Source organism: Sinocyclocheilus grahami, unplaced genomic scaffold, assembly GCF_001515645.1.
Source record: "Sinocyclocheilus grahami isolate Dianchi unplaced genomic scaffold, SAMN03320097.WGS_v1.1 scaffold134.1, whole genome shotgun sequence".
Classification (NCBI taxonomy): Eukaryota; Metazoa; Chordata; class Actinopteri; order Cypriniformes; family Cyprinidae; genus Sinocyclocheilus; species Sinocyclocheilus grahami.
The window spans coordinates 2770303-2783382 of record NW_015505313.1 but is presented as its reverse complement, the minus strand read 5'-3'; the positions used below and the strand labels follow the sequence as shown (position 1 = coordinate 2783382).

Below are 13080 nucleotides of genomic sequence, written 5' to 3'. Positions count from 1 at the left end.
TTTATACTGGAGTAATGGCTGATGGAAATTCAGCTTTGCATCACAGAAATAAATTATATTTTAAAGGATATTAAAATAAAAACCATTATTTTATATTGTAATAACATTTTGCAAGATTACTGCTTTTTCTGTATTTTTGATCAAATAAATGCAGTCTTGGTTCGCGATGCATTATTAATTTAAATGCATACACCGCCATCCTACCTCACTCCCTCACCGTTCACACTCACATTTACGAATTCCCAACAACCGACTTCTTCCTTCACACGCATCACTGCCTTATTTCCAATTGCGTAATCAAACTGTGGCTTCAACGCTCGCTCACGCCGGCCGCTAAACAGCATTTGGGTTTGTGCTGCGGATTTATAGTTTATCTTTATCTGTTGCTTCATCTGTGGGTAGCTATTACGCCAGCCTGGCCAGCTTATTGTTTGGGCCTGATAGATCTGTGTGCAGTCCATCACTTGGAGCCGTGCGCCCGGAAAGCCATCGGCCCGCCTGATGATGAAATACGAGCTATCAGCCTCAGTAATGGCTGTAAAATTTCATAATTACACGGCCTTTATTACATTGCATAATGACCCTGAAGCAGTATGGAACAATTAATTAAGATTTTCAGCCGTGGCTTTTGCAGAAATTAAAAGGTGCTCATTGCTGTGGAATGGGGTAATGTCTTGTCTCGGAAGCATTAAGGCACGCTTTAAGCGCGAGACTCCCTGTCTGTCTGCGTGCGTCGTTGACGCCGGAGTGTTTGTGGAAATGCAGGGCGTTCCTCTGCTTCTGTTTGTCTGGCCGGATCATGTTTGAGAGAGACGCTAATCCTCCAGTATGAAATTTATCCATGCAGTCAGGCCTCTATCGGAAGGATCTGGACGTTTTCCCCCCCAATTTAATCTCCAATGATAAGCATATCAAAATAACAGCTGCGGCAATCGCAGTAATTCCATGTTTTGGAGAAGAATACATCATCAAAGATTTTTTTCATGTGTAATTTTTTTTCTGCGACGTCCAGATGAGATAGGGTTTGTCAATACAGCCTTGTAAGGGGTTTTATCGATCAGCATGGGAAAACAAATGAATCCGTATAAGTATTTGCCCCGCACCCCTCCTGTATGCGCACACACACGCTCTCACGCTCCTGACTATATGCCGTGGCAAACTAAGGGGGCGTCTGAGGCTCAGACTTAAGCCCTCGCCTCGTGCATCTCGTGGCCTTTCCTAACACATCCTTTTGTGCCTGATGGAACGTCGGCGGTTGCGTTTGTCAGTCCCTGCCAGCGGGAGCCGCTCTGAACCCCTTTGGGGGGAGGCGCACATCAAAGGCGTCCGACTGGCATAGGAGTGAGGGGGAGAGCTCTAGAGATCTGTGCAAACTACACTAATACCTCCTAATAGAAATAGGACAAAACTGCTGTCATTTCCGCAAACATCAGCATGAAAAACAAGAACTACAGGATGAACCGAATTGAACCCCATGAGAAAGAGGAAAGAGGAGACATGTTTATTTTGTCTTTTCACCACATTAATAATCTCATTAGTTCAACGTAACTTTTCTCAAAACAAGAAAATCTCCAAATCCACGTCAATCCCAAGATTAATAATATCAACCTCCACCCGAAACCCTTAAGAGGCACCTCCACATTCGCCAACCATAAGAGACTCTGGGGAGAAATAAGAAAAAGGTGTAATTAAAATGTAAATATTGATATTTCATTGTTGGAAATGGCTTTTCGGCGCTGTGGTTAATGTCACTCCATCTGTGGAGCCTCTGCCATGGATGCTTTATTACAGTCCGGGGAACTGCAGCCCTTCTCCACGGCCGCCACCAGGGCACATGTGCTTGTTGCTGCCTCGTTTCCAAAAGCAATTAAGTGGAAAAGTACAGTCCGAACAGTAATCCATGCTATCTTAACCAGCTGTCTGGGTATATTTAGAATTAATCTCCACCACCAATCGGCCTTAATGTATGCAATTAAGAGTCTGCCGATTGCTAATTAGGTGCATTAGAATCAAGAAGCCGTGCTAACGTGACGATGCAGCCTCTCCTCTGCGTTGAGTGGAGCAAATCCTGCAAGACAACAGCAAGCAATTCAGATATGTCCTAAATGTATGCAGGAAGATATGACAGCTCAAATAAAATTATATTTTTTGAAGTAAAGAATGCAAAAGAAGTGCTGCACAGGGTATAGGTTCCTTGTCTCTGTGCTCTTTGGGTGCAAGGGATGATTCAACTCGTAAGAATAATAATAGTCCAAGGCACTCAAATCTTATTCAAAAAGTTTTAAAAAGCTTTTATTTCATCATGGCTATAAGTTTTAAAAACAGGTGACAAGTGCACACCTACACGTTGCGGATATTTTGCCTTCGTCAGGGTGTGAGTAACAAACACAATCTGAGTTCATTTTGAGCACCAATTAACTAGTCTAATAACAATCACCTGGTCGTGCTACACTGGACAAACCAAAGAGAGGAAGTTCAACGATTACATAGCAAATGAAATCAAACACAGTATAATCATAGTGTAAAGAAAAAAAAAAGAAAAAAAATTTACATAAACTTAAGTATATAAATCAAACTCCAATCAAAATCAATGTATGTATACAATAATGTACATAGTATAAATTGAGCAAATGAAATCAAACACAGTATAATCATAGTGTAAAGAAAAAAGAAAAGAAAAAAATTTACATAAACTTAAGTATATAAATCAAACTCCAATCAAAATCAATGTATGTATACAATAATGTACATAGTATAAATTGTATTTCTTGAACACTATTCAACAATTTCATAAATATCCCAAATAAATAATATACACTGTGCAATTTATATAAAAAAATAAAAATAAAAAAAAACATCCAAAACAAGATCAACAAAATATTTTCAGATCTGAAATCTTATTACAAAAAAGGTACAAAGTCGAATTCCCCATTTAAGCCTGGAAGGTTAGTTGCTTTCAGTGTATAGATCCAGAAAGAGATCTATACACTATATTGTATCGGTTGGAGTGGCTGCTTCTATATAGGGATGACTACAAGGAAATTAAAGATCAGATTAGCAGAACATAAGAATGCCATTTGAGTTTGTAACCCTTTATAACCTATGGCCCTTCATTATATAGAGAAAAATCATGGTAGCCCAAGTACATTGAAGATAAAAAGTGGCATTACATAACAAAAAGGGTTTAAAAATAAGAGTGATTGACATCAGTTAAAGAGGAAAGCCAAGCTAGTTGACACAATTTAGTGAAATATTTTTGAAAATATAATTTTAGAAGTAAAATGTACCAATATATTACGCACAATACAACCGAGGATGTGTATTAAGACAGTGAATAGTGTCATTTTTGTGCCTTCCCTTACGAACATTAACCATGGTTTTACCACAAATAAAACCAAAAACCATGGTTACTATAGTTAAACCATGGTAACCACAAATTAACCATGATTTTACTATACTAACTGTATTTGTAGTAAAACTATGGTTATACAAATGGTGATCAATACACCAAAAAAACATGGTTACTACACTTTCACTAAAATAAAACCATGGTTAATTTTCGAAAGGGTTTGTAGGTTTTAATAGTCTAATAACACAGTTGATAACCTTTGTTTCACTTTTCTTCACCATTAGCCTTCAGCTGATAGCTTTCAGTTTCTAAAATTCCTCACAGTACGGAAACAAAATAATAAGTGGCAAAAAATGCCATTCCATTTTCTTTCCCCAAAGAAAAGCCTGAGGGAAAATCACTCAATTCTGTTTAACTCTATTGAATGGTAGAGCAGAAGCCAGCAGCTGTTTAACACCATAGCGGTGCGCATGTGATAAACGCTGTGTGCACGGTAAACGCTGTACGGTAGCGTGCCTCACACTGACAGGTGAATATTTGCTTAGCCGCTAAATGGATGTGGACAGCTATGGTGGTGTTAATGTGTTTTCCCTCCTAAAAAGTGTGATTTCGCTCTCTTTCTCTCTCTGACTGGTGTTGTTTTGTGGAGATGAAAGGCGGCCGGTGATAAAAGCAAAGAGGAGCGTTGCGGCGGTCTGTGTGTATGCGGCTCCTGTCATCACTTCCCTTGTGCTCCCCCCCCCCTCTCTGAGGGGGGAAGGGAGACTAAAGACCCAACTGTTTACACACACAAAAAACACTCTTGTTTGCCTTTTCATGTTGTTTTTGATTTGTGCGAGATTTCTGTAGGCTAATATTTGTTTGGGTGGGAATTGTTTAGGTGGAGGAGTTTTGCAGAAGGCCGGTTTAGCTGGTAAGGGGGAAGCGTCTCAGTGCCTCACTGGGGCAGTAAATGGACAGACAGAGACTGGCATGGTGGTTGTTCCTGTCTCACCATGGCCTTTGGCATCATTAGCCTCACTGCAGGCTTATCTGTAAGCTTACAGTAATCACCAATCAGCTGAACGTATTCCAAAGACACATCCTTTTTATGGCTTATTTGGATATTAATGCTACAAAGTGTCTGTTTTAGTGAATCAAATATACTACATATGTTTGCTTTATGTATTTATGCATGTATGTAGTATTTATTTATCTATGTTTATTGGTACAGCATACTGTAGTACAGAGGTGAAACAACTGGGGATGAAATCTATGCATTATTACTAAATGAAATATGAAATATACATTTACATCAAAACATTGTTAAAAACTGACCAATATATTATTACAGTAAATCATAAAGAAGAAATTAAGCAGTTTCATAGTGCATATATCATGAAATTAAGCAGTTCCATAGTGCATATATCAGAAATTAAATAAGTCTTTATCAATGAATCATTTTCTCAAATGATTGATTCAAATCAGTGATAGAAATGCCAATCACTCCTATGTTTTAGTCTGAGACACAGTTTGATTCAATTTCCGTTGAGACCAGAGCTACACAATGTAAATGCTAATATTGTAAGTTTAAAATGGAAGTCAATCAATATTAATTTGTTGTTTATTGAACTGGATAGTATAAAAGCAATATCACTCTCACAATCGTGCTGTATTTCTTGATACTGTGAGATGTTAATACGTTGAAATCTGTTATAGTTTCTTGTTGTTTTATTATCAAATGTTGTTCCATTAAGGCGATATGACAACTTGGACTTCTAATATTACTAAGTCTCACCTTCGCTCTCCACAGCACCAATTTTGCAAGTAAATTAGTCACCGTGTCATCATCGTCTTGACAAAGTGTGAAAGCACAGGAGCTCAGGAGGGAGCCAGGATGCATCAAATAAACATCCAGCATGGTCGGCACGCAGAATAGCGCTGATTCTCATTGCTCAAGTGTGTTCATTTACCCTGCAACCATGAGAAAATAAGCAGGGGTGTTGCTGAGAGTGAGACGGAGGAGTTGAGCACACGTGTGTTTATATGACGGCTAAGCAGCAATGCTGAGGTGAAGTCTGCCTTGAGGAAGACGAGGAGGAGGAACGACCGCAATATGTGTGTGTGTGTGTTTGTCTCGGTGGGCTCTCTCAGTGTGTAAACGTGCAGTCAGAAAAGATTTGGCAGACGGACGGCCGGTGGTTGCTGTGAGGCCTGGTGGTGAGCAGTCCTGCCCGGCAGGGGTTAACTTCGCATGGCTGCACCGCAGCCTCTTTCTGTCAGCCTGTGCTATGTGCTGCTTCAAAGCTTATTTCTTCTGAAAAGCCATTGCAGGTTTCACAAGGCCTCAGCCATCAGATACCTTCTACTGGTGTAACCTTCACAGATCCACATACTTAGCCTTTCCTCCCCGTCTAGCACAAAGTACATCAGTTTACTGAGAGAAAAGAGAGAGATAGAGAGAAGAAGAGAGATTGTGCCAGTGGCAAAGCCCTTTCAGTGCTGCTGGAGAGAGAGGGAGTCTGAGATCTGAAGCTGGTCTCCGGGCTAAGAGAGTTAAATTGAGAGGACGTTACTGGTGATTGAACGCTGGATCAGATAATGCTCATGTGTCATCAGGATGGGGCAGTCTGCTTTGTGTCTGTCAAATAAAAGAGTCTCTTATCCAGAGTTACATGGCTTGCAAATAAATAAATGCCATGTAAATAAATAAATGCAAACAAATAAATAAAATAAGATAATGCATTTACATAAAAAAGCTGTTTAAAAAGTCATTTTGAAATATATCAGGATATAATTATTGATTATTTTAATTTACATTCACATGTAATATATTATGATATTGTTAAATATTTGTGTGTATGTATACATATAAAAAACTGCAGTCTAATTTAGAAATAAAAATAATAAGTAAAATGAATGAATTGTGTGTGTGTGTGTGTGTGTGTGTGTATGTGAATGTGTATAATGTTTTATCTGGGGGGGAAAAAAAAAAATATATATATATAAATATATACACCACATGCATAATTATTAGGCACGTTGAATTTATCTTCAAGAATTTAGCAGTAAGTTTTAGAAACTCATTTTTAGTCAATTCTGCAATTCTTTCAGGGACAGGAGATGGAATAAAAATGAGCTCCTAAAACTTACTGCCAGATTCTTGAAGATAAATTCTTCAAGCAGTGGTACAAGAGGATGTGGTGCTGGTCCTTCAAGAGTGACTCTCAACTTATCTGTCCATAAATCCTATAAAAAATTAGTCCATGTATTTCACAAAACATCAGTATGTTATTCTTATTAAATGAGGGTCATTTTTTTTAGGATTTTTTATCCAAGCAAAGTCTCTGAGAACCTGACTCCTTGTAATTCTGGAGATTCCAGGAAGGTTGCAGTTCTGGAAAATGGTGGTTCTTGAGACTAAATGTTTCCTGATGGTTTTACATCTAATTCTTCACATTAATTCTTAATTCTTTTGCAGTTAACATGCGTCTTTTCTTCTCCACCTGTTTTTTTCTGACCACGCTGTCCCAGTGAGCATTTTGCTGTCCAATGGTCATGTCTTAACTTTGCAATTTCTGTATTGCATTAGTTTAGAATATTTCTCATGGGGATTTAATAATTTTTGACTTTTCAGTCTGATTTAAACCTCTTTTTTGGCTTATTTTATCTGATATATATATATATATATATATATATATATATATATATATATATATATATATATATATATATATAGTTTGTCGTGCCTTGTTTAGTGTCATGTCTATACTGAGTCAATAAACTTCCTCTTGTTACAGGAAGTCCTTTGGGAAAAGGGTTGTAGACATTTGCCACAGCTGAAATGACAGTGACACGCTTTAATTCGGCTCTTTGGATCCTTTCTCACGCAGCAAAGCATCCAAAGGTGAACTGTAATCATGGTCGCCACCAAGCTCTTTTGTGAAATGAAATAACAGATGAAAAGAAGGGGGAAAAATGCATCTTTAAAGTTTGCCCTCGCGTAAATGTCAATAGAGAACCTTTTCCATCATCAGCAGTAAATTCACATTGATGGCTCTTTTCTTCTCTCTATCGATCCGGCCATGAGAACGTAGATTTGTATCTGTTAATTAATGCGTCCTGAAACAGCATTTGTATTAATCAGGGAGATAAGAAAAATTGGATGCCTGCACTGGCATGACAACCGTAAAAGCGCGAGCCCCTGATAAAATCATTGATGGACCTCAATAAAGAGGGAAAAAAGTTCTTCCTTCCACTCAATAAACTAATCATCCAGCTTTTAATTATTCTGCGGAGAGATGTGTGGAGATTGGGGAATGTGTAAATCTAATTATTTACTAACAGCAGTGGCTGAGAGGGAGGGCTGGGAGTGGCACAGGGGGAGCTCTAGGCGATGGGCTCCGTCCATCTGCCACTCCACTCCACAACCCCCTCCCCACCCGCCCCCTGCCTTTATTTTGTCTCTCTGTTTGTCCCTCGTGCTCTCATTCTCTTTGTCCCTCTGTCTCTCTCTCTCTCTGTGTCTCTCGATCTGTCTTGATACATGTCTTCGGTGGTCCATCATTCAGTATGATTTGTTTCTTTTCGTGATAAACTCTGATAATCTTTTAAATGTGGCGCTAGTGTTACCAACCGGAAGTGCACAAATGATAATATTTGTGTCTTCCATTGGTTCAAATTGGGACAAATTCCATTGGGTCTTTCATTGGGACAAACAGACTCCACACTTACACCATTGGTTGAGTCAGTGTTGATGAGTCAGAGCAAAAGCGCCACAGCGTTTATTGTTTTTCGAAAAGTGAATCTACCAATGGCTTACTTGTACTTATATTACAGTGTATTTAAACATGAAAAAGCTTTTTAAATATTCAATCAGATACTCAATACCACATTATTTATAGTCGAAAGTATGCATATGATTTGTTATTTTTATTTATAATTTTTTTTGCCATTTAAAATCTAATTCGCATATATATTCAAAGTATGTCCGTGGATTTTTTCCAAATTCTCAGCAATATTAAAGGATTACACATACCTCTCAGGAGGCCAATCAGAGTGTGATCTTATTTTTAGTCCATGCCACCTTTCATTGAGGCCACTGTCTTTGTAAGAATGCAGCGGTCTTACATTGGACCCCCTTAAGAAATTCTTGGCTTAATCCCTTTTGATGATTTTATTAAGTAGTAGAAGATGGCCCTGCCAACTGGCATTGAGCACACTAGCACCAGCAGGCCAGGGGAGGCACCAACTGCTCACCAGCTCTTAGTCTGCCTCTAATGAGATCAGAGATGTTAACAGTTTGGGATAATAAATTAGCGGTTGGTATAAACAATAGCCCGAAACCTATACCTAATGAGCTCCTTGCCATTAGTGATTAACTCACAGAAAGAGATTTCAAAAAAGAAAAGAAAAAATGAGTGAAATTGCTTGCTTCCTCTGAAGGCATCTCTCCACAACAGATGTTGGTGAGCATCTCTTTCCTCATGTTCCCCCGCCACCCAGATTAGCCCCCTCACTGTCGCAAAGAGAGACGCTTCATCTGTTCTTGGAAGAGCAGAGCGAGTGAGATGAGACGAAAAGGTCCAACATCAACAGGTGCTGTTGTGCCTGTCCCTCACCTTCAGAGCTGATGGACAGCTCCCAAGCACTTACGCAGTTTATTTAGATTTATTTAATTGTCTCCTCTTTGCAGGCTATGTTAGCCTTTATTTGAACTGCCTTTTGTTTTTATTTATTTATTTAGGGGGTATTTTCAAAATAATAATAATAAACACATAAATTATTTATGTATTTATTTAGGGGTATTTTCATAATAATAATAATGATAAACACATATAAATAAATAATGTATTTATTTTAGTTGTTATTATTATTATTATTATTATTATGACAATACCCCAAAAATTATTAACTCTTAAAATAAATAAATAAGATTGATAATAATAATTATTATTACTATTATTATTATCTTATTTATTTATTTATTATTGTTGTTGTTGTTGTTACTATTATTTCAATAGTATTCATCTGTCCCAGTCCAAAGCCAGTACATAGAAATGATTGCTTTAACCCTCAATTTGAGATCCCTCAACAGTGTGTGCATTAATCGGAGGGGGGAGGGGGGGGCGATCATCGCATTTATTCATCTTCTTATACTCGGGGTCTAATAGTATTAGTATCACCCTGGTACCTCAATATTAAGTATATTTCTCAGACCCCAAACTGAGCATGAGGGTTGACCTCCTTGTGTTATAGACAGACAAAAGCCACGTGTTAGTCGGTTTCATAAGGCATTCATGAACATGAACTTTAAAAATTGACTTCACTTCCAGCAAAAAGACAGGAAAATTTGGAAAAAAAGTGTGTGTGCAGAGTGGGGGGAGGAGAAAGGAGAAGGAGTTTGAGGCAAGCAATTAGTCTTTCAGTTGGTGTGATGGGAAGAATTGATCCATGCTGCATGTTGGGGGAGATAAGGAGTGCCCTCCCTCAGGATGCCCCCTGGCCTGCAGCGCAGCAGGAGATGAGAGCCAAGGCTCGTGCGAGGTGCCTCAGCTCGCTCCCACTGGAGTTTTCCTCTGCATTACACCTCCAGAATGTCAATTCTTCCCACTAACACAACCAGAAACTTCTGACAATCAACTGAGCTTTTATATCATATACCGCCGTTGAATGTTGATTTGAGGCTGAACATTGGTTGTTGAGTTGAAGAGAGCTCTATCTCTGGCTTTTTCTCAGGGTTTTCCACACTCTCGCTGGCGGACCAGATGAGTCTTCTGCAGAGCGCGTGGATGGAGATCCTGATCCTGCGTGTAGTCTACCGCTCGCTGTCTTTTGAGGACAAGTTGGTCTACGCTGAAGACTACATCATGGATGAGGACCAATCCAAGCTGGCTGGCCTGCTAGACCTGAATAACGCTATTCTTCAGCTGGTGAAGAAGTACAAGAGCATGAAGCTGGAGAAGGAGGAGTTCGTCACTCTTAAAGCTATAGCCCTGGCTAACTCAGGTAAAATGAACGCTATAGATTCCAGTCAGAGCAGCCGTCATATTTGATTTGATGTATTCAAATTGTGATACTGTTATGGGTTGTTCAGGCAACAAAACATTGAAAACACATTTTTCAACTAATTTACAATGGGGAAAAAAGTGTCAATGGCAAAACACTAATTTTTTGTCCAGATTAAATAATATCTACAAAAATTAATTATAAATGCATTTTATAAATATAATGATTTTCTATGATGAGTGTGTTTTTATTTTTTTAATTAAAAATCATTTTGGCATTTTTTTGGGTGGGTTATAAAATCTAAATGTATCAGTAGTACTGATATCAAAATGAAGAAAACAACCTTATGGTTTTACAAAATCTTTTATTATTACTTTATTAGAAGGGGGCGAAAACTACTGATGTTGTGGTGCAACTTTCCAAAAACATAATAATATTTATTAATTAATAATTCATGGTATTTGTAAAAACTAAATACCATGAATTATTAATTAATAATTCATGGTATTTAGTTTTTACAAATACCATAATATTTATTAATTAATAATTCATGGTATTTGTAAAAACTAAACAAATAAATATAAAGTATTTAAAAACTTTTTTTCTTTTAAATATTTTAAGAATAATGATTAATGTATTTAATTGGTAAAGAAAATATATGACTTGTTTCTTTTTACATTTTTGGAAATGGTATGAAACCAGCTTTAATAAAGAATAATCTTTTAAGAATTATGATTTTTTTTTTCTTACATGTCATTGGCCCACTTCTATCTGTCATAACCTTGTTTTTTTTAACATCAACTTAAATAAGATCTTTGCTCTGATTAAAATCTACATTCCATTATAATTCCCATTGTCCAATGTGTCTTTGGTTCAAAATCATTAACAAAATCATTTACAGCAATCCTATTGCAAATGAAATAAGATGATGTGTTTAGCTTGAAGTGCACTTGAAGCCTCTTGAATTGCCTGTCGTCAGCTCAATTAAAGCAGTGTTTGTTTATTCATCGCCCCTCTTAATAGAATGTGCTGTTGATAATGTATGAGCATGGAAAGAGTTAAGAGTTACTCCCTGCTTTTGATTTCATCTCCTCCTATGGGAATCTTAACAACAGATGTAGTGGTAGAGTTATTCAGGTACAGTTGGAGTGATATCTCAATATCTCTGTCTTTTTTTCTCTCATGTTTTCTCTTCCTCTATTCATGCGCACACACAACAAAACACTAAACAGTGTTCCCCCCCTCCCCGCCCCTTTTGAAATCCTTCAAAAGCACGTCTGCGGCCCCTGTCAGAATTAGCATAAGTCTCTGCTCAGATGCCTCTTAAGTAAGGAGCCCATCACTATGCACCTGCATGTCAATAACAGGCTCTGATGTTGTCCGCCATCGACAGTCGCACCATGGCCCTCTGGCTCCCTTTGTGTTGACCCCATCTTTGAACTTTATCTTGGTTGCTGGCCAGTAGTTTTCCTTTTAATTACAAGAAGGAAACTGTCAATAAAATCTGTTAAATGGGACGCAATGAGCAGCTTGAATGGGAGGGCGGCTATTTGTTCAAATTCTCCAGCGCTCAAGGTATTGACAGTTTGTTTTCTGGGGCCATATGTGACGATCAATCTCCGGCTGGGCCTGGCCATGCTGAAAAATGAAAAAGCAGATTGCTCTTGCTCGCTTGCGGATGACGGCTCGCTAGTTTGGCCCCGGCCCGCAGCCACCGGGGGCCGTTCTGCCCAAAGTGCACCCCTGAGAGCGAATGAGTGCGTGACTATTTTGAGAAATTCTTTTTTTAATTGATTCGACGATTAGCGGTTCATCTCAGTTTGTTGACGTGTACGTCAGCATGCCAAAAGCAGGTAAAAGGGATCGATGAGTGATGGATTTATTCATACCGATGTCGTTTTCGGTCAGCATTTCTGCCTTTTTTACTGAAGCATATGCAATGAGACTTCCTGTACTCTGAATTTGGAAGTAGTTTTCACACAATTACAAAGAATCGACGAGTAACACACTGACTTAAACGTGAAATTTTGAAGTAGGCATTTTCTTGCAAAACATATTTCAATAATTTAAAAAATATTTTTTTTACAGTGTAGCCTGATGCATAAGCTAATCTCTAGTCCTGGCTTTTTCTCACCTTCTCGGGTGTCATTCTCCGTATTTATCAAGACTTTCTCTCTGCGACTTCTCTCCACACTCTTCTCTCAGGAGAGACATGCATCATGTCCGATTTCAAAGGTGAGCCATTTTGTCACTTCTTTTTTTGGAGGAGAGCAGAGTGTTTCAGACAGCTGTTGAAAAAATGATACACTCCACCATTTTCTAAAGCCCCGAGGTGCTGGGTATTTCTGCTCCGAGCCGATATATTTCATAGTCCTTCAATAGACACAGTATTGCTTAAGCAATCGATGTCAGAGTGACATTTTTATCCTATTTATTTGAAAGCTTTACATTGCAGTTGATCTCATCATGGTGCGCGTTTCTTTTTAAAGGACATAAAAAAGAAAAAGAAAAGTCAGTAAAGCAGTCTGTGACCTCTCGTATCTTCTCCACAGTTTGAATTCAGCCATTTACTGACACGATTGCAGTGTCATTCTGGAAAATCATAACAAATTTGAGTCTAGCGAAGAGTCTTTTTGATAGTAAATAAGGTGTGTTTTCCTGAACGCCTCCAGCAGCGATGCTGAGATTGATAGAGCAGCTTGTGTGGAAAGGTGCAGGTAAGCACTTTCCTGCCAGGGATTTCT

The 13080-nt window shown here is 38.3% G+C and overlaps 1 protein-coding gene across 8 annotated transcripts in view; it reads left to right on the top strand.

Moving 5' to 3' along the window:
- The window catches only part of LOC107590918 (estrogen-related receptor gamma-like), a 176380-nt gene that overhangs the window by 157470 nt on the left and 5830 nt on the right, over window positions 1-13080 (top strand). For all 8 annotated transcript variants that reach the window (XM_016279878.1, XM_016279880.1, XM_016279876.1 and 5 more), the window contains one exon: window positions 10067-10336. In XM_016279878.1, coding sequence (XP_016135364.1) covers window positions 10067-10336 — 270 coding nt within the window. The remainder of the gene's footprint in view (window positions 1-10066; window positions 10337-13080) is intronic.